At 36.2% G+C, this 21,632-nt stretch overlaps 2 protein-coding genes across 2 annotated transcripts in view; one reads left to right on the top strand and one right to left on the bottom strand.

Moving 5' to 3' along the window:
* Positions 1 to 1,522: 1,522 nt before the first annotated feature.
* On the bottom strand, positions 1,523 to 4,633 carry LOC134654874 (ras-related protein Rab-33B-like). Its single transcript, XM_063510334.1, has 5 exons — positions 4,339 to 4,633; positions 3,596 to 3,715; positions 3,065 to 3,214; positions 2,427 to 2,540; positions 1,523 to 1,664 (listed from the first exon to the last, which is right to left on the bottom strand). Exons 1-5 carry the CDS (start codon positions 4,537 to 4,539, stop codon positions 1,581 to 1,583), a joined length of 669 nt encoding a protein of 222 aa, XP_063366404.1. The 5' UTR covers positions 4,540 to 4,633; the 3' UTR covers positions 1,523 to 1,580.
* A 604-nt stretch (positions 4,634 to 5,237) lies between these two features.
* Positions 5,238 to 21,632, top strand: part of LOC134654586 (myotubularin-related protein 13) — a 97,763-nt gene continuing 81,368 nt past the window's right edge. Inside the window, exons 1-3 of the mRNA XM_063510055.1 lie at positions 5,238 to 5,790; positions 15,235 to 15,320; positions 16,942 to 17,097. Of these exons, the coding sequence (XP_063366125.1) occupies positions 5,736 to 5,790; positions 15,235 to 15,320; positions 16,942 to 17,097 (297 nt within the window). The 5' untranslated portion in view covers positions 5,238 to 5,735. The remainder of the gene's footprint in view (positions 5,791 to 15,234; positions 15,321 to 16,941; positions 17,098 to 21,632) is intronic.

The raw sequence follows: 21,632 nt of genomic DNA, 5'->3' as shown, positions 1-21,632 counted from the left end.
TAGTACTATTGGGACCCTGCATGCTTCTTCTAACTGTACCTATCCAAGAGAGCATTTATACAAATACAAATTCATTATTTCTGAAATAGAATAATAACAGTGTTACATTTATGTTGACTCCCACGATAGGCACAGTCTGTCCTGTGGGAGAAATAATACGGTTTACAGTAAAAACAATGATTAGTATCGGTTAGTTACAACAAAGAGGTTTTTTTTTTAAAAAGAGAGATCATTATTTCATAGACAACATCACTAAACCTACTGGCAATTCTTGTCATTAATAGTTAGGTGTACTTTATAATCGTTCATATTAATTTGGCACCTCATAGTATGTACAGATAATATGCCTCAATATAGGTACCTATTAATATTTTGATGAATACTAATTTATAATCGTTTTTCACTAATATCTCCTAATGTTGATCATTCTGTCAATAGTCTGTGCAACAGGAACTTCGACTTGAGGCACAGAATAAATAATAGTACTAAGTACAGAAGACTCACTCTCTAACAAAACGCGTCTGTTACGATCAGCACAGATATGGCCGCTAGGTGGCGACAGCGCCACGCGCGGCTTATGGCTTTCCCCAAAATTGGGGCCGAACGGATGTACTTTTACCTGTAGCAAAGCGACGAAATCGAGGAGTAAGACACGCCTGCTTGAGGTAAAAAAATCATTTGTACCCCTTCTGCGTGATATTTTTATACCATTTTGGTGGTACGCGGGCAACTACATTCAACCTTATACGTGGGTCATACTGAAAGTTTCTGGATTCTGATATATGAGAAAACTTATTTTTTCTAAGTGGCCAGTCCAGGAAATTTCAGTATGACCTAAGTATGCAAAGATAATTTTAAATATAGGCGGATTGTCAAAGTAAATTATGTAAATTTAACAGACAATTAATCGCACGAAAAGATTGCACCATACCTTTGGCCTACTGTTGAGTAAATGGCGTTAATTTTTGACATTTAAAAATTAACACATATCAGTGAAAGAATAAGGATCAAAGTCAAATGGCATTTTAACAGTTTTAATCTTCTGTCGAAAGATGGCAGTAAATGTACTGTGACTGCATAATTTACCATGACAGTAACTCTCTATACACTCTATTCTATTTGCTATATGCCAATTTCAGGGGTGTCTGTACGTGTCCATATGCGTTACCGACCATTTAAAAACCTGTAGATACTTTTACCGCCAAAGAAGTCAACTGAAGCGCGGGTACAGCCCAATATCAACCTTCGTGCATTCTAACAAGGTTCAGTTCACGATGACTCCCCGCACACGATACGTGGCCTTCAAAGAGAAACCTTTACCTTTTTGAAGAATCCCTATTTTGGGTTTAAGTTGTTTAGTCGTATCATAGAGAAAAGAATACATAGAGTGCTCACTCTATACATCAGTTTTGGTACCATAAAGACTATTATTTTCATAGTCGACATCTAGCATCGAGTAGCGGAATTATCAGTACTGCTTTTTTGGAGTGAGCACTCTATTCTTACTATCTCTATGGTCGTATTTAAAAAGGAACCAATTAGACATACGTGTCTAACAGCGTAGTGGATGGATTTGTTGTTTAGCTGCAGAGGCAGCTCTCGTTGGGTAGGGTGGTCCGCGGTTTCTTGCGTGCTAGGTTCACTGTTCCCGGACCGTTTTCACCCTAGAAAAAAACATATTTTTATTAGAAGATGAGCATGAAATTTATGTTCTGCTTTTATGCCATAAATGATTGCTAAAGACGCCGGTTCGAATCCGGCCTTCACCACTGGAGGGCCTCGTCACTTTTTAGGGTTCCGTACCCAAAGGGTAAAAACGGGACCCTATTACTAAGACTCCGCTGTCCGTCCGTCCGTCCGTCTGTCACCAGGCTGTATATCACGAACCGTGATAGCTAGACAGTTGAAATTTTTACAGATGATGTATTTCTGTTGCCGCTATAACAACAAATACTAAAAACAGAATAAAATAAAGATTTAAGTGGGGCTCCCATACAACAAACGTGATTTTTGACCGAAGTTAAGCAACGTCGGGCGGGGTCAGTACTTGGATGGGTGACCATTTTGCTCTATTTTTTGTTGATGGTGCGGAACCCTCCGTGCGCGAGTTCGACTCGCACTTGGCCGGTTTATTCTTTAATATATGACATCTATTTCAGTTTATAATCATAAATATTTTTTAACAAGCAGAAACGTCTGCGAACCATGCTATTAAGCTTAAAATACATTTAAAAGTAAGAGCACCAAAAGCGCTGGAGTATCGATTCAGAGCCCGTGAGTTCGTCTCAACTAAGGCAGTAATTTTTATAGTATTGATTTTTTTTTATATTTCATGTTTTTAATTAAGGTAGCTGTCAGACTGTCTGCAATCGAGTTATTACAAAGTAAGTTACTCGAATATAGAAAGTAAGAAATAATAGATTCACCTGGACACTGATGACCCTTAGAGGCTGCTTGGAATACAACTTGTGAGCCAGCGTCATGAAGATGGACTCGACGGTCCCGCATTCAGCGTCCAGAAGAGCTGATGTCTCGAAAAGCTGGAAACATACAAAACAAAACATATATTTCTTTAGACTGTATTAGGTACTCAATATCTGGGAGACGAGCTTCACTAGGAAAACATATAAAAACTCGTAAATGCGCGTTTTCCCAGAGATAAGACCTAGCTAGATCGATTTTTCGCCCCCGAAAACCCCCATATAGCAAATTTCATCGAAATTGAACTTAGAACTGTTTCGAATATCCCCAAATTTTTTTCTTCTTAGCTTGTTATAGTGTCCCACGTCCCACTGTTGGGCAAAGGCTTCTCCCATTGATCTCCTATATATATAAATAAATAAATATATCATATCATTTTTTATTCAGTTCTTTTATTTTAATAATCTGTAATTGTACTTCTATCTACTGAAAATACAACCATATTACAATAAATGGGCTTCTGTGAGTTTTCGCTGAATATATTCCATCTTACCTTTAATTGTTTGTACAGCGTTTTTTGATCTAGCATCTGACTATCTATCGCGAGCATATCAAATAACAGATACAGATAACAGACACTCACTGGCATCCCATACTTGTCGGCAAGCCGCTGCGCGTATGTGGTGGCGAGACGCGACTCGGCCGTGCCGCAGTCGCACTTGTTGCCCACCAGCACCCGGGGCGACTTCATGAGCCCGTGGCTCTCTACTTCCAGCATCCAGCTTGCTATGGACTGGAAAAATCAACAAGAGAGATTACTTAGTACATCTCCGACTCGAGTATTTCGGGTTATTCCCACTAGTTACCGCCAAGTTCTTACCAGTGGTAACTACTAGGATTTTTTTTCCACCTATTACCAGCAGTGGTAAGTTGGTAACTACTGGGAAAGTTGTTGGTGAATGGTGGAAATTACTGGGAATTCTATTAAAGGTGGGAAAAAATCCCAGTTGTTACCACTGGTAACAACTTGGTGGTAACTAGCGGGAATAATCCAGTATTTCAGCAGAGGGTTTCTTTTTTCTGAAAACAATAATAAATAACCAAGTTTTATGATGAAATATCAAACAAAATAAAACTAGTAATAGCTAAGGTAAAATTTAGTCATAGTCCTCACATGGAATGTTTCTGGTTTGGTGACATCATACACAATGACTACAGCATGGACATTCCGATAGTAATGCTGCACCATGGACTTGCGGAAGCGCTCCTGGCCCGCCGTGTCCCACAGTTGTAGCTGGAATATCAAGAGTTGAAAACTAAAATATAATCTTTAAATTCACACAAGGGTTTGTTTTCTTACAATTGTTACACATAGTGGAATTTGTGACAAATAAATATATGATTAGAATCTTTAAACTTAAATGTTCTTAATAAACAGGAGTTATTGTAAGGCCTGAGTGGACGCTCAAGTTGGGCGTGCAGCGAGACGGGGCGTGCGGCGTGCATGTTAAACAAATGAAATCGTATTGGAGCGGCCTTAGTGCACGCTGATCAAATCACTTGGGAGCCCGACGCCACGCTGCACGCCCCGCCGAACGCTCCACTTCGAGCGTCAACTCAGGCCTTACACTTAAGGTTTTCCATTAAGGCCGCTTAATGGAAAACCTTAAGTGTAAGGCCTGAGTGGACTGTGCAATATGAGCAAGTTTTCTTAATTATAATTTCAGGTTGAAAAAGACTAACCATAAGTACATTAAAATTATATCGTTTATAATCGCCATAATCAATGAAAATCTCATAATCAATGGTCCATATGTTTGTAGCAATACAATAAACTGTGTCAATTCAAAGATTTCAAGGTACTTAGGAGTAAAATCATTACATCTTAGAAGCTACTATACAGGTACAAGTCCTTACCCTTATGTTTTCATTGTTTATGCGAACAATTCGCTCCCTGAAGTCGACACCGATAGTGGCCTCAGATTTATCTAAAAATTTACCCTCGCAGAAACGATAAGTGAGACATGTTTTACCGACGCCCGAATCGCCTAAAACTATGATTTTAAACACTTTATTAAGACTTAGCCCTGGTACTTGCTGGCTTACAGACTCCGACATGGTAATTTAGACTGCGAAAAATATTTTAAAAAGAATCATGAAATAGAAACATCAATATTTTGATACACCGTTATTACATTATCAGTATACTACGACTAAATAAAAACCTTAGTAATTCACTACACTTGAGTCACTTGACGCTAGGAAAAGAAAGAGATAGAAGGAGGTATAAAAGCCTCTCAGAATTAGTCGGATTATACCATCCCCACAGGTATTTTATAGTCAGCACTTCTGATTACGATTAGATCTCGTTTTTAATTTGAAAACAACTAGTTATTTTTCACACGTGAGCTACATAAAATAATACAAGTTAAGAATAAATTCATGACTATCTTTTATTTTGTTATCTGCAATGAATAATATTTCTCAAAAAATGCTCAAAAAGTTATTTAAAAATTTAAAGCATTTTTATTTACATAAATAAGCTACTACGTTTAGAAATCAGCTAAATCACCATTTGATTGACGTTAATGTTTCGTTCATAAACAAAAAAGAATAGTAAATTTAAAATAGAAAAGGTTTAAAACCTAGAAAATATTGAATTTTATCTTTATAATAACAATAATATTTTTATTGACGATAAAAGTTTAACAGGCATGTAATGTATTAATTCTAGATTTTTCTTATTAATGTTTATTATATTAACGAATGAGTTTGACAAATTACTGAAAAATAATATAGGAGAAAAAAAAATAAAGCGAAGGGCAACATTTTTTAATTAATGGCAATTATGGTAGTAAAAAAACAGTTTTTTGGGTTTATCGGCCGAGTGAAGGTCTGTGACAAACAAAGTGCAAAAATAAATATAATAATACAAATTGTGTTACAAACAGTGCGATTTTTTGGTCAAATAATACGCATATATGCTGTTTATATTTGGAGTTTATTATTAAAACGTTAAACCGTTAACTGGTATAAATGTCTAGTGTATAACCTCTCAATAAGCAATTAGCCTTTCTTATTGTAATAAAATTCCTTAGCTCGCGATAAATGAAAGTGTTGTTTACATTCCGTGAAGTGCAGGGTGTGCAGTTTGCGGCCGTTTTGGATGCAAGTCGTAAGAATAACGGAGCGAGTGTCCGCGAGTGAAAATGCAGGGGCAAGAGTTTTTGTGTTCAAAATGTGTGTAAATCAGTGTAATTTAATTACAAGGTGTTATTGTGGTGTTCTGTGCTGGATGTCGCGGTAGGATTGCCATGTCCCGGCTGGTCGACTACTTCGTGATTGTGGGATTCGACCACGAGAAAGAAAGTAAGTTGTTTTATCTCGCGTATCAACAGACGGTACTAAAGGTATTTCAGCTATGCCGTTATCTTATCAGACACTGTTTTGATTTGAATGAGGCAATTGTGATCGAATTTCTACCATTCTGATAGAGAAGTCAGGTGTTCTGGTATATTATGTATTATTTGAGTTGTATTTGCACTCAAAAATCTGTTAAACACCTATGTAGTTGATTGACATTATTTAATCTGGGTAGCCAACCTCCACCCCTACATAGCCCTATTTCGATTGGGATGGAATTGAATAACTTCCTAGTACCTACACCCTGAAAATATTTCCCCTGTTAGTTTATAATTATCAAGATACATAGTAATATATGTATTATTATTAGTATTTCCTGTAATAGTTTTCCTTAAAGGACTGTGTTTGAATCTGCATATAAACTCTATAATCTAGCAATCATTACCTAATAAACAAATAGAACTACTGTTAATGCACACTTAAATAAATTAAAGGTCACCATATTTCACCTGAATAAACAATAATCATACTATTTGGTTTGTGGTTTAATAATTTGGTAAATAACCATTATGCTTTTAACAATGTATGGTTTTCTAAATCTGATCTTTTTCTAAATTATTGTATAGTAAGTTTTTGTTAACCTTATTTTGCTTTAATAATCTTTAAAATTAGTAAATTGCCCAACCCTATTACTACTTTTATAGAATCTTCCTTCTTGGAAGTTATTAAAAAGTGCAGATGAGATATAAACAAATTGTTTGACATCTAATTCATCAATACTGCCTGTGAGTTTCTGATGTCTAGCTACTGATGGGTAAAAAAGTTTTAGGAATGAAACATGGAACATATCTTCAGAGCTCATAAAGCATAAAAATATTTTATTATTACAAACCTTGCTATATACCCCATATCATGCTTTTGACTTCCTGACTGCACATGGCAACCATGGTTTTAACTGCCGGTGTTATCTCTAGCAGTCACCAGCAACCATGATCTATTTAATGACTGAGTCATCAAGTTCATTGAACTTCAGGGTCAGGGTGTTCCTATATGGGTGTGTGGACTGCTTAATAATGTGTTTAGTTGATAGCTATTTAATTGCTGTGGTTTACTGCCTAGTCATTTGATTAGACTATAAGGACTGATTAGAAGTAAATACAGTAGAACCTCAATCATCTGAACTAATTGGGACTGAGACTAGTTTGGATAATTAAAAGTTTTGATAGGCCAAAATATGGGTTTTTTAGGATGAGATCAAACAAAAACAATAACTTTATAACTACATGAAAATTACAAAATTAATATACATATGTAAATTATGTATGTATTATGTATTATGTATGTAATTATGTATTATGTATGTATTATGTATGTAAATTAATATATGTATGTCAATCAAAATAATTATAGAAAGGCTGAAGAAACCCATCATTTTAATCTCGGAAACAAATCAAAAATTGTTCAAATTAAATCTTACTTTATCCATTTTAATAACAGCCTTAACAATATCGGAATTAAATTTTTTAATAAATTAAGTACCGACATAAAACAATGTAGTGACCTAAGAACATTTGACATAAAGGTAAGAGATTATTACATAAATAGACCATTCTACACAATTGACGAATATTTTGCCAACGCACTTGATTAAAATTATTTTAGGAACTGTATTTGTAACTTCGTAGACTTTTTTATTTATTTTTACATCATAACTTGACATTTATACAACATCTGACATTATTTTATACCTTCATTTATATTTTTAGCTAGATTTAAGATATTATGACTGTAATGGGGGTTCTTTTTATGAGTGGGGGTTTTATTGTTAAATTAATTATTAAGTAATTGTAGTTGTAATTATTATATAGTTTGGACTGTAATTTGTAAGCTTTATGTGTGTATGTGTAGTTTTAAATTTATTTTATATCAATTTTAATTTTAATGTATTTTCAATGTTTTTCCAATTTTGTGCCAATTAAATTATAAACATAATTGAAATTGTAATGGATAATAATTAATGTAAATATTGTAAATAATTGTATATACCTACCTTGTACCTATAAAACTGTATTTGCATGTAACTGTGTATGCATATCATACAATACAATACAATACAAATTAACATTCAAAATGTAATACACTTTAAAATCAACTTGTTTTTCTGCATGATAAAGCTCAAATGGGTTCAATATTATTATTAATATCGGTTTTAATAGAATTTGTCTAGGAGAAAGCAAATGCAGTATAATGTATATTCTTGATATTTGACAAACATTGTTTCATGCATTCAAAGGGAAGAAAGTCAGTGACCTTCCACAGACAAAGCCACAACAACATACAAGCAAGTAAAAAAGTTTTAAACATAAGCTTATATAAAAGACTTATTAAAGTTGCAAAAAGTGTAACAATCTCACTTGTTGATATTACTTAACCCACTTAGCAACACAGTCTTAACTGTTAAACAAGTGTGAATATGCTAAATGCCTCCATTCATTAGCAAACAGTCTTTAGCATTATGCGCTGGGGGTATTGTTGATTAAACATTTTTGTTGGCTTGTAAAAAGTTTGTTAGTGTAGGTACAGTTACCATCAGATATATTGAAGCGACCAAGGCACTCAGAAATATTTGAACGCGCCTCTATTTTCAAGGTTTTTTAAGTGCATATTCAGATATTTTTGAGCACCTCAGTCACTTTGATATATCTGATGGAGACTATACTTTTTTTGTTTTTGTTTTAGTTTGAAATCTAAATAATTGGTTACACTGTGTGTGTGTTTGATATGTTATACAAATAATATAGGTACATATACAGAAAATGTAGTTAAATTGGTATTTTTTTATCTTAATATTTATTTTATAAGTACTATAATGTGGTGTAGAAGTACTAAATGTTAGCCATTTTTGAGAACAGATTTGCCAATAGGTATATTATGTACTCTGAACATGCTGGGAATGTTAATTTGCAGTTAATTAAAGATAAGGCTAACATAACTAACTTTGTGTTTTGTGTTTGTACAATAAAGAGTTTATACATACATACATACATACTAACTAAATAAATTAAAGATAAGGGCCAAGTAAATTTTTTATATGTTTTATAATTGTATGCTCCTCACAAATAAGGAAGTAAGATAGTAGTCTATAAACATTATTTATGCTCATACTTTCATAAAGAAGATTGATAATTAGATTCTGAACTTTGACTTTGTATGCAGCGGCTTTGTTGCAGAGCAAACAATTACAGTTAACATTGTTTGTTGATTCCTGGATAGTTCCTCAATATATTGCATGTTAAAGAACATATTTTTAGGGGGGTAAAAAAACGGGACCCTATTACTAAGACTTCGCTGTCCGTCCGTCCGTCCGTCCGTCCGTCTGTCACCAGGCTGTATCTCATGAACCGCGATAGCTAGACAGTTGAAATTTTCACAAATAATGTATCTCTGTTGCCGCTATAACAACAAATACTAAAAATAAAATAAATATTTAAGGGGGGCTCCCATACAACAAACACGATATTTTTGCTCTATTTTTTGTTGATGGCCGTGCGCGAGTCCGACTCGCACTTGGCCGGTTTTATTTGAACTTGGCAACACATTGTAGGTACATACAGCTAATCAAAAAATCTTTGGCAAAGAAAACCTTCAAGTAAATAATGTGCATCATTAGATTATCATATTTACCTACCTATTACGTTTGAGAAGGACCCGTAGTAGAAATCAGGGATGTTGCGAACATCCGCATCCGCATCCGCAACCGCGGAACTTCCGCATTATTTTCAACATCCGCATCTGCATCCGCATCCGCATAAAATCGATGCGGAGCTTATGCGGATGCGGATGTCAAACAAATCGGTACAGGAACGTCTTAGCGGCGGCGTAAGTGCTAGGTAATTTCGTCATTACCTATAACGAAATCGTCTAGATCCAGAAAAGTCGGCCAAGTTACCGTTTATTAAAATATAACGCACCTATATTCTTGCTCAATAAATACTAAACGTTTCGTTTTTTTTTTAAATTATACTAAAAATGTAATATTTGATATTTTCTAAGTACCTAATCTTGACATCCGCATCCGCATCCGCATTCGCGGATGTGAGCCTTTAAATATCCGGATCCGCATCCGCATCCGCGGATGTCAAAAAATCTGCATCCGCAACATCCCTGGTAGAAATCACCAGTTTCAGGAACCTCAACGAGCCGCAAACGTTGTTTTCAGTGAAGCCGCAATCGCACCTCAAAAAGATGCAGTTTGACCCCTGCTATAGTGCATAGAAATAAGTATTTGTGGATGTGGTGCTACCTATCTTTTTTTTTCTGTTTCTCAGTCCGTGACTGGGAGTGGTAGTTAAGGTTCCTTCACACAGGCGCGTTTTCCGGGCGGGGCGTGAGCGTTTTATATGTAAAAGCGGCGCCCCCCGCTCACGCCACGCCTGGAAAACGCGCCTGTGTGACGAAGCCTTTAGTGATGTCTATTGTGGCCCAAACAGTATAATCAGGGGAACAAAAATAGAAAATGTAAGTTACATCATATATTTTTTCACTGATTCGATTTTTAAGGAGATTGGATTCTTAAAATTGTTACAAGCGTCCATTGCTAAGGTCGCTTAACACCCAGTGGATACTTTCTACCGGCTTGTCACCATTGTTTGGATATTGGATTAGGTACATGCTAATTTAGCTAATTATATTCTATTATTTCAGGTCATCGTGTGATTCCTATTTAGATACGGCTGTGGGATATGTAATGTACAAAGGAGATCATCGATTTTTTAAGGCACTTGGGCCCAGAACAAACTTGAGCATTTTGGATTGAAACGAAAATTTACGTATAGAACTGCTCTTTTATGGGTAACACATACCTATATATTTACTAAATTAATAAAAAAGTAGATAAACAAAAACATGTTTTATTATTCACAGATCTTTATTCACTTAAGTCTTGTCCACCATGATATCAGCAGCTTGAACTGCAACATGTACCTGGAAATTAGAAATTATATCTGTTCAAATAAGCAGTTTCAGGCTGCATTTTGAGTATGACCATGTATTCTTGTATATTCATTCTTTCTAGTGGGCACCATCTCTGTTTAACGGTTTGCCTTTAGATACTCTGGCTACATTACAACAGAAAATAAATAGTTCCCCACGACCCTACTAACAAAGTGAGCTTTTAAATAATTGTAGTAAATATTATTAATTAATACTTACATCGACGTGATCCTCAAAGTAATTTTTATTTACTATGGTTCGATAACTTTTATTATGCGATGACTTTACATTCAGCCCAGGAGAAAGGTCAAACTAAGGTCATAAGGATATTTGTTGAAATATCTTCAATCCTCAATTATTATATTGCAGCAAATGTCGGAAACTGTTTGAAAACCTCATATCTCGAAATGGTTTTCGAAATAGAACATTAAAAAAAAAATGAACAATCCTAATTGAAGTAATTATGACGCGAATGATATGACGCTCTCCTATGCATCTTATTGAATCGGCCTTGGACCTACATGTTAATGCTCTTGGTCTGATCTCATGCCGATACTTTTAGCTATTGCCTAATGTATGTATTGTCTTGTACCTATTTTATTTACTTTAAAGTGCAGTATTGTATGTCCTCATTGCATGTACCTATCGGATCTCGTATCTACACACGACGACAGTATAAAAAACGCTTATGTTGACTTAATATAATCTTATATTATACATACTCCCGTCACAAGAAGCGGAAAATTCATATTTTCCATCCTCAGATTGTCGTAAAACATTAGGGCTCCATTCATCGCACAAATATAGCTTCGAGGGTAACAGAAACCGAGTTCTACCCAAATAAATAAGCCCTTTCATAACTCAACTTAATGGTCTCGTGAATAAGGCTCACTTTTGAAGAACAACCGAAAATGGAAATGAGCAAAATTTTGGCCCTATTGCTAGGAGTTTTTGTAAGAGAGTCATTTTTAATAATTTAGCGCCTTTTTTAGCTAACGCTATTTTATTTAGCTTTGGGCTAAAATCGTCACCAGGCTTCTACGGACGTTGCAACAAATGGCATGCGATTTTAATTGCTGTCTAAGTAGGAGCAACGAATTCAATCGATTGACCAAATGCCGCAATGTATTGCAAATCGCATGCGATTATCGGTGACATTTAGAGAGGCCATTACATCATTAAGTTACAAATGAAGTAAACTATAGCTTGTAAAATCATTACAAACATACGATTGATTGTCTACAACTTTACAGTATAATCTGATAATTCGATTGATTGTCTACAACTTTACAGTATAATCTGATAATTCGTGAACCTTATTTCAAAGAAATAAAGTCCACCGACGGTCATAAGAGTTGTAGTCTAGTAACAATGTTAGTTACAAATGACTCCATAACAATGCGGTCAATGTTATTATGTGAAGTCGTTAAATCTAAACGCTCTCAATTGAAACTGTTATCACTGCACTCATTTTGATTGTTGGCATCATTAAATTATCATAAATTATAGACGAGACGTGACTTGACGACGTCGTGCGTATATATTTACTTCGTCGTGTCGTATTTCATCAAATGACGAAATCGAGGTTTGAAAGTAGTTTTATTAAAATAATGCAACACTAGACAAGTCTGTAAAGTCTAATGCGAAATGATTTGTCCAATAGTAATAAACGTATCATTATGTATCGTTTTTTATGGGACCAAATTTCGTATGTTCATCTTCCTCATCCTCACATCATAACTCCGTACCTGAATATACGATGTGCGTAACCATTATCATTCCATCACAACGGCTAGGCACGCGTGGAAAAACCAGGCCCTGTAATCAACGCCGCAATTGCCCTGGGCGTCCCCGCCGGGGCGCCTGTCTCTGAAATAGGTCAAATATGCTGAGCTGAGCTTATTAAATTGCCTATTTTCGGAGCCTGACGTTAAAAGTTGTGTTTGCGCGGAGAAAAATGTTGGTGGCATATTTGTTTGTTCGTTTGTACATATTTTGTTGTATGGTAAAACTATAGATGATACTTAAATTAAATATACTCTATAGGGCCCATCATGGACGCGTTTAGTCGATTAAGGGATTTGCGTATATATCATCCTTCATTCGTAACTGTATTCTCGGAACGTCGTTACAGGTCTGGACCTTATTCTACCGAAAGATGTTTAAATGGTCGGCTGTTAATAAGGCCTAAAAAAGATTCACTTACAAATTAAACTTATAGGCTGGACAGACATGGATGAATGAGGTGCCTCTTGCTTGGAAACTATATGTTCCTAATGTTCCTATCACTTTAAGAGTGGGAAGAAGATTTAGAGGTGGTTTTTAACAAACTTTTAAGCCCGTCACAGACGCAGCGATAATATATCGGCAGATAGAGTATCACACGCCAACGATACCAAAATATATATCGCTCTCTGTCTAGCACCTACATTGTAAGAGAGACGAAATATACCAAAATATATCGTAATATACCGAGCAGATGCCTTGCGATAAGATATCGTAAGATACCAAAATATATATTACAGCTTCGTGTGTGGACTCTGTCAAATAGATTCCGGTATCTGCCGATATATTATCGCTCCGTCTGTGTGACGGGCTCTAAGAAAAGGGAAGGGGAGGACATGAGTGACATGACACATTGGCGAAATACACAATCTATAAGTTTAATGTTTACTTTACTTAGAGTTAGAGATTCCTTTTGCGAATAAGGTAGAGAAACGGCATGTCGGGGAACCGCGAGATGCATAGAACTGGCCGCGCGGCCTCCAAACCTGATACCACCAGTTCACCTTCCAGTTATGCAACGAAACCAGACCGGCGCATACGCATCTCCATACCGACGTATGCGCATTATAACATCCATGGCTTATACGCCGTTTTAACAAGGAACTGTAAAACTATACTTAGCCTGGCGTAAGCTCAAGGATGCTGGAGTAACTTGAGTTTGCATAAATTGCATACATGTGTGAAGTTGCATAGACATGCAGGTGAATAGGCAAAGCGGTCTTGGACAAGCCATTATTGGCAGTATTAAATATTGGGAATGGCGAGGTTATTGACTCACGTTACGTAGTGTTGCCAACTTCATTACACACAATATTATTATTTATTTATGATGCCTTTTTAGTGCAGACGCATTTTCAATGCGCTGGCCTGGCCGGATGTAGCTAAGGACTATAAAGGCTTCGTCATACAGGCGCGTTTTCCTGCGGCGCGTGAGCGGGGCGCGCCGCTTTTACATATAAAACGCTCACGCGCCGCCCGGAAAACGCGCCTGTGTAACGAAGCCTTTAGGAAAGTTCACAAATGCATAAGTACGACTCAGTGCCACAATTATGGCATATTATATATGCCGCATTACCTATTCAAAAACGTAAGTTTTGTAATACGAAAATAGGACCCTTTCACGAATTTATAGAAGTAGAATACACGCGTAGCATACTACAATATTATGTATATTATGCACAACAGTACAATATTTTGTATCTATTCTTTCTAACTCAGACTGTGGTTAGCGGCTTGGAAGAATTTCACGCTTAATGTTTGAAGGTTCCGGAAACTTTTAAATTCCAAATTACTACGTTCATTGCTATGGAAATGTACACTTGTACAGCTTAGAAACTATGCAAAATAAACCCATTTATCTAAAATAAAGTTTACAAATGTCTTATGATGATGGAATGGAATCCAGAATGCATCGGGTCCATTAACCGGCAACCAAAATCGCTAAACAATTCAAGCCCTAAAATACCACAAAAGCACTACTTACCACGAATATTAACCACAAAGCCTATAGGTATACAAAAAAACAATATAACCTTATAAAAGTCACTCGCATTACGCCTTTTCTCTACTCGGTTCAATAAGCTACTATCTAAATCCAAATAGTTGTAACTCTATTTGATTCTCATAGTTAAAAAGCCTTTTGTATTTGGAAAGATAAGGCGTAAGGCGCGTAATAAGGTTAAATAACAAATTGTCCGTTGTAGCACGTGACCAGGGTACAGAATTGCGTCCTCGGTGACGCCGCGCTCTGAATTAATAAATACAGTATTTGCATACATTTCCGACCGTTGACGGGTTTTCTCGTAGGCTGGGGTGGCGGTTTTCATTGGCACATTCTTCTATCCTTTCTAATTTCAAGTGCTTAATTTCTAATTGGCGTGCCATGATACCACGACGATGATAAAACTCATAAAAAAATTATTCGTCCTTCATACTAACATGGCTCTTACATTGATCTGCGATAAATGTATGTATAGAATATGCAAGTAATTTTTGGATTAGAAAAGTTACCATGTGATGTGACTCAATTGTTTGATTCCTACTCACTGTGAGTTAAGTTTCCATTAGGAAACGGTATCACATGGCACGAGTCACATTTCCACATTTCGTTAGCAACTAATATTACTGCTATTGTAACAATTGATAATGATACTGATTGTATGTTTGTCGTAGGAGGCGGGCTGAGCAGTGGCGTCATCCTGCAACGCTTTCCAGAGATCAACTGGGACGACACTCCTTTCCACGAAGGAATAGAATGGGTGAGTTACTATGTAATTTTTATGCCTCTTTGTAGAAAGCAGGCTGGAACATTGAAGTGCTAAATAAATGTGTTCCAATTTTCAATAGATAGTGTCATGATACTCGTGATGTTGCCTACCTGACGATTTTGAACTTTCTATGTAGGCTAGATTAATTTAATTTAATTGTTTAACACGCGTTCGTCTAACATCTTAAGAAATATTATGATATAGTTTTTTCATCTATTAGTTGTCTATTAGCGTTTTATCAACATTCTTAATCGATGATGCATTTCTCAAAGCCTTTTTGAGTCCCTTCTCCTTGGAAAATTTAACTTCGAAACACAAAGTTCAATCGCGTGCTTGGGACACACTGAACAATTTCCTACTTATCAACACGTGAACGTGCAGACTAGGGCTTGCAATTCGAATATTCGAATATTCGAATTTGTCGAATATTCGACCTGTTTTGATATTCGAATATTCGGCCGCTCAGGTTTCGAATATTCGAATATTTTTTATTACTATAAAAAAATCTATGTCATCCGCTGTAGTTACAGTTTTTGTGTGTTTTACGGGTATTTACAGTGAATGAGGAACGGTAGGTACCCAAACACGAAGGAAATAATATTTTTACTGTATTCCTCTCGATATACTTCGTGAATACAGTGAAACCTAACTCAATTTAAAAGAAAACGAAATGAAAAAGTATGTTATTTTTACGGTCCGTAAGTTTTAAGTTAAAGGGTCATTCTGTTTATTCAGTACAAGCGTACGTTAAGCGAATTTTTGAAGTCTAAACCTTGCCACTTATCGCAATTCTCAAATTTAATCATACCAAACCTGCCCAACTTGGTAATCTAACCATGCACCTTTAGCTGACGAATAATCCACCCAGTACTCAACTAACTTTTTCCCTTAAATATTCCAATATTATATAATTAGCCGACCATTAGGAATAATAACTTGCCAAAACAAATACAGTCAATAAAGATTCAAAATACCATGAAATTAAAGGCCAAGGCCTTTTTACAGGCTTCTGAGTGATTACAAGTTAATTTAAATCGGAAAATAATTACCTACTAAAAAAATATCTTACATACCTAGGTGTTTGGATGGTTAAAGTTATATTATTTCACGCAACGACGACGCATTTATAACAAGTTTTATCTAGAAATATTAAATACGTCTAATTTTGGCGTTTTACTTGTTTTTATAAATGTGGGTATCTTATAAATAGTAGGATGATAAAATCTAGTCAAATAAGTGGATTTCTGCCAAATATCCTTAGTTTTAGCAATATGTGAAAAAAGCTTTTGAATAAAACGATAATAAACCGATTTCTCGTTCCTTTTCTTATTTTTTATAATATTCGAATAATTATTCGAATATTCGAATACGTCATCAGAAAAAGTCGAATATTCGAATATCTGAAAGTTTCGAATATTTGCAAGCCCTAGTGCAGACGAAATGCAAGACGAACAAGAAACGGGTAGATTGCTTTGACATTGTGTGTAACTTTAATATCGTGATAGTATATTGTGTTTAGTATTTTGCTATTGTATCACATGGTTGTTCTGTTTGCTGCCGACAGTTGAAAGTGTTGAAACATAAAAATCTACATAGACTTATTTGGTCACAGTTCTGCCAGCCACAAGGATGGGCGTTGTCGACGGAGCGGTCGGAGCCGCGCTTCTACGTGTCGGTGCTGACCGATGTGGACGCGAACCGGCACTACTGCGCGTGCCTCTGCTTCAACGAGACCGTCGCCATCACGCCCACCAAGCCTGCAGACGAGGTAAAACACACATCAACATAATACCATCTCGCCGAGCGTCTCGGCAAACAACCGACCCTATCGGAATATGAATATGAAGGGTGAGACAACACGAGAAACGAGAAGTATGTTCACCCGTTCTCGACCTGTCTCTGGCTCTCTCGATGAGTGTGTAACTGTGTAGCGGCATGAGGAATCGTAGGAGAGTTCGGTTCATTCGCAACATACATTGCACCCTCATTGCTTTGTCAAAGCGTGCGCGAACTGTATGAATACATTTATTTCGTTCGTTTGTCTATTTGCCTTTCTATCGGTCGAATGTGCAGGAGTAATATTAGAGAGGCAGATACCTAGCGAAATTTCGATTTTATGGTCAAGATCTCAGGATCATAAAATGTCAAAATTCCTAAGGTTCAGAGTAACGCGAAGATCTCTTAAGCCTAAGATCGGATCCAAATATTCATTTTATCATCAAAGGAATTTCAAGTGCAACGAGGATCAAGCCTTCTGTGCGTTATTAAATTTATTAGACCCCAAAAACATAGAGGACGATTTGTCGATCTTCAGCTTTTAAGATCTCAAGATAATTTCTTTGTACACGGCAACGTTTATTAAGATGAAAATTTCAAGTGGTATTATCTGTTTTCTGATGTATAATCGTTTGATACCTGGCGATTTTGATAAGATACACGAATTATAAGTGGGTTTACTTGCGTCATTTTACTTCTCCACTGGTTTTCTCAAGTTTACGGCGAACAGCATACGAACATAATTAACCGTGCAGTATGCAATAGTGTGCCTCACAATGGAGCCAGCGCGGAATATTTGGAAGCAAACTCGTTATAAAGCCGAGCGAGCACACCGATCCAATAAACTGAATACAGACCAGGAATTTGTATATTAAAACTATACGCTGAACTCTGTAACGAGCTACGGAATCTAGAGTTTCTAGAGCATTATAAAGTTTTGAGTTTACGGCTCAGATAGCTTATCCAGTATTAAATGTACAATAAGCCTTCAAGAGTTTCCTCCAAAAGCCCTTTGATTGTCAAATTATATTATGCGAACTGTCACGCAGCCCTTTAGATCTTTAGCTAACAAAGGAAATGAGAATGTGTTTGTCGGGGGGTCTTGAAGAATGTTTAGTCTTAGCTCTTCCTTCGGCCGTTTCATTTGGACCGGATAGTATTATTGTTTCCGATCGTACTTTAAGATGTCACTAGGAAGTGATAAATATTCAGATAGTTATGACACGTTTTATTATTAGAATATGCCGTTATGTCTACGGTAACTCAAGTATGTACTTAGTACTTTATAATAGTAGTTTGTGTTACAAGGGATCAAAATGATATATTTCTGTCAAGGGCGTACATTGAATCCTGAATGAAGCGATGGATTCTGATTCTATTGTAGAATCCTGAGCGTAATAAGGGATTCAAGTGTTAACGCCCAAGACGAAATAATTTTGATACCTATCGTGTGACACATACTGCTTTTCTCATCAACTATGAGGAAAATAAAAAATCTTAGTGTTGACACAATCTGATGCTTAAACAGATTATTTAAGCTAAAAAAAATAATGTGCAAAAAATGTAAACATGGTGTGCTAGAACAGAAAAGTGTTACTTTGATCCCTCCTAGCTGGGAGGAAAAGTGCCACTTTGATCCCTCCTAGCAGGGAATAAAAAGCTCTTTTCCGAATAGGTGGTGTGAAAAAAAATTTGCGACCCGCCCCGGCTTCGCACGGGTTAACAAATTATACAGAAACCTTCCTCATGAATCAATATATCTATTTAAATAAGTCTAGTGAAGAGGTGAATTGAGAACAAAGTTTTGCACGGAACACTAAAAAACCGCATCAAAATCCGTTACGTAGTTTTAAAGATCTAAGTATACACAGACAGTGGGAAGCGGCTTTATTTTATACTATGTAGTGATATACATTGCATTTCGTTTTCCTTCCTCAACTTTCAGCGTTTCATTTTATAGTTACGCTTCCTTAATTAATGGCAATGCCGTTCGTGCAAAAATATAAGACGTGGAGCATAATTTATAGCCTTTTCTTTAGAATTTAGATGTCTTTGTTCACTTTCTGGCATTTGTAGATCGTTATTGTATCGTCAGATTCACCTTTCAGACAATAACCTAGCCCCACATAATGAGTGACCGACTAACATTGTGCCGCCCACGCGGGCGCTTCCGTCGATAAGGACTTGTCCTCAAGGACGGGTCAACAATACCGTGATATACTTTGATTTGTGTAACAAATTCTGAGATAAGGTATTTGGAAAAGTATGTGATAGCAGCTACTCGGTTTGCAGTGTTAACAATAGTGTAAATATTTTTAACACAGGAGGGGTTGCACGTGCGTAAAGCCAGCCTTTAAGATGGGAGTACGCTCTTATCTTGAAGGTTCGAAGGTGCACATCGTGTAAATATATGACACAATTGGTCGTGTCAGATATTTTGATATTGCAGATGACAGCTAGTTTAATGATCACGAAAGATATGAAAAAGTATTTTCGAATACGTGGCTCGGACACATCTGACCACACATTTAAACGGTTGGCCATGTCGTGCGGTTCATGAAACGGGCGGTTTTCATTTGTGGGTGATGTATGTAATAAAGTTTAATGGGCAATTATTGAAATTTCTATAATGCGTTATGGTTAGCTCAAGTTGCGGTTTTCCATTCCTTATTTTCTCTGTAAGGTGCTTTTGGCTAACTTTTGAAGCAGGAAATAAAACTATTAAAACGGATTATATCGCGTATATTGAATTTATACTACATCTACATCCCGAGGTTTCGAACCCTTTACCCCGTCACCCGTTGATCACGAACGCTGGAAAGAAAACGTCGGTATGTAGTATAAATTCAATATACGCGATATAATACGTTTTTATAGTTTTATTTCATGAGTAACTATCGCGGTAACCGAAGACAATATTTTGCAAGCAGGGTAATTTTGACAATGGCACTACTGTAGCAACACTACACAGTAAGGCAGATGCAATCATTCTCTATAGATCCAGTCGATAGATCCAAAATGGATCTAGTGACAAAAGTTTTTCTTCTTAGATCCAAAAATGCCTTGGTAAGCGTTGTAATAAGCGTAAATGTTGCTAAAGTGTGAAGTGTTTCTGGTTTTATACATATTTGCCAATTTTATAATTATCCCGCTTTCGAAGTTACCCCAGTGCGATTTATTGTAAAGCATTAGCAAAACGTAAAGTTTACGTCCTTGAATTTTGTATTATGTCATCCAATTTTAATTTTATATCTCCCTATGCAATAACGTGAAAGAGCTGATAAGATGCAATGTATTCATAGCTAAAGCTACAATCGGTATCAAAGTGAAATAACGTTTATTTTTTATCAGTATGAAACTTGAACGAAAACGCAAAAAAAACGACTCTAATGAACTCTATCTCTTCAGCAACTTCACCAACAATTCAACATGAATTAAAGTCTAATTTTCCTATAATCTCCCCGAGCATCTAAAATACATGCACTGAAATACACTACACCGCTTACAAAAAAGGAAGTATCTTTTATGATGTTCTTAACGACATACGCCCTTATGCCTTTAGGTAATATTCGGAATGCAGGGGTCGTAAACATTTTCCCCTCAGCCCGATCAGGAATCCTAATTCATGATTCAGAGTCACGAAATCCCTTATCTTGTGGGGGTCTGCATAACTGTTTCGTAAACATTGTTTACGATAATGTACGAACAGCGAACAGATAAGACATGTCATAAATTGAAATGCAAGAAAGAGTTTCACTAAGTACTCAGGAGATAAGAAATCAATTACCGTATTTGTAATTGTGTGTGAACGTCAGTTGCTATGCAATAGGAATGCAAGAATTATCTGCCGGGCTAGCACATGATTGGCACGACAGTATCTCGCGAGATAGACTACCTGTCCCTCTTTTATTAACACAGAAAAAGACGGATAGTCTATCTCGCCGCTAGATACTGTCGCACCAATCATGTGCTGGACCTGTAAAATTTTACAACTATGTACATATAGGTAAGCTAAGTCCTATATAATGTCACACTCACAGAAAAGAAAGACCTGTATTTCTTTTGTAGGCTCACAGTGCATTTTAGACAAAAGAAACATGAGATATTTGACAATTGCTTACTGTTTGTTATTTTTGTCGAATTTGTAATCCAAGTATTATAAACAAATCTTATATATTTTATTCAAATACTCAGTTCAGTTGGGCGTTTTCTAAAATAAATATCGAAAACCTGATTCTTTCAAATCTGGACGTTCTTGGGCTCATTCTACTCAAAATCGACAACATTCTGCATTCCGTCATTAAAAAAAGATGTCCCAAAATGTCCATTCCATTACGTCACGTTTTATTATGAGAAAAAAATTCACTTGTATGGACGTGACGTAGTGGAATGTACAATTTTCATACAAATTTTTGGGACAAGTTTTTTTATCATCAGGATTGAATATGCTAGTGATTCGAGTTGAAAGAACCAAAAACACCAGGATCTGTGAGAAGCGGGTTTTCAATACATATTTATTTTAGAAAA

Source organism: Cydia amplana, chromosome 15 (assembly GCF_948474715.1).
Source record: "Cydia amplana chromosome 15, ilCydAmpl1.1, whole genome shotgun sequence".
Taxonomy (NCBI): Eukaryota; Metazoa; Arthropoda; class Insecta; order Lepidoptera; family Tortricidae; genus Cydia; species Cydia amplana.
This window is presented reverse-complemented; position numbering and strand designations above follow the sequence as displayed.

Coding starts and splice junctions, on each gene's coding strand:
- LOC134654874 (XM_063510334.1), bottom strand. CDS start 4,539: ATGTCGGAGTCTGTAAGCCAGCAAGTACCAGGGCTAAGTCTTAATAAA. Junction 2,541..3,064: donor CCGACAAGTATGGGATGCCA/GTGAGTGTCTGT, acceptor GTATGTTTCCAG/CTTTTCGAGACATCAGCTCT. Junction 1,665..2,426: donor TAAGGGTCATCAGTGTCCAG/GTGAATCTATTA, acceptor GTTTTTTTCTAG/GGTGAAAACGGTCCGGGAAC.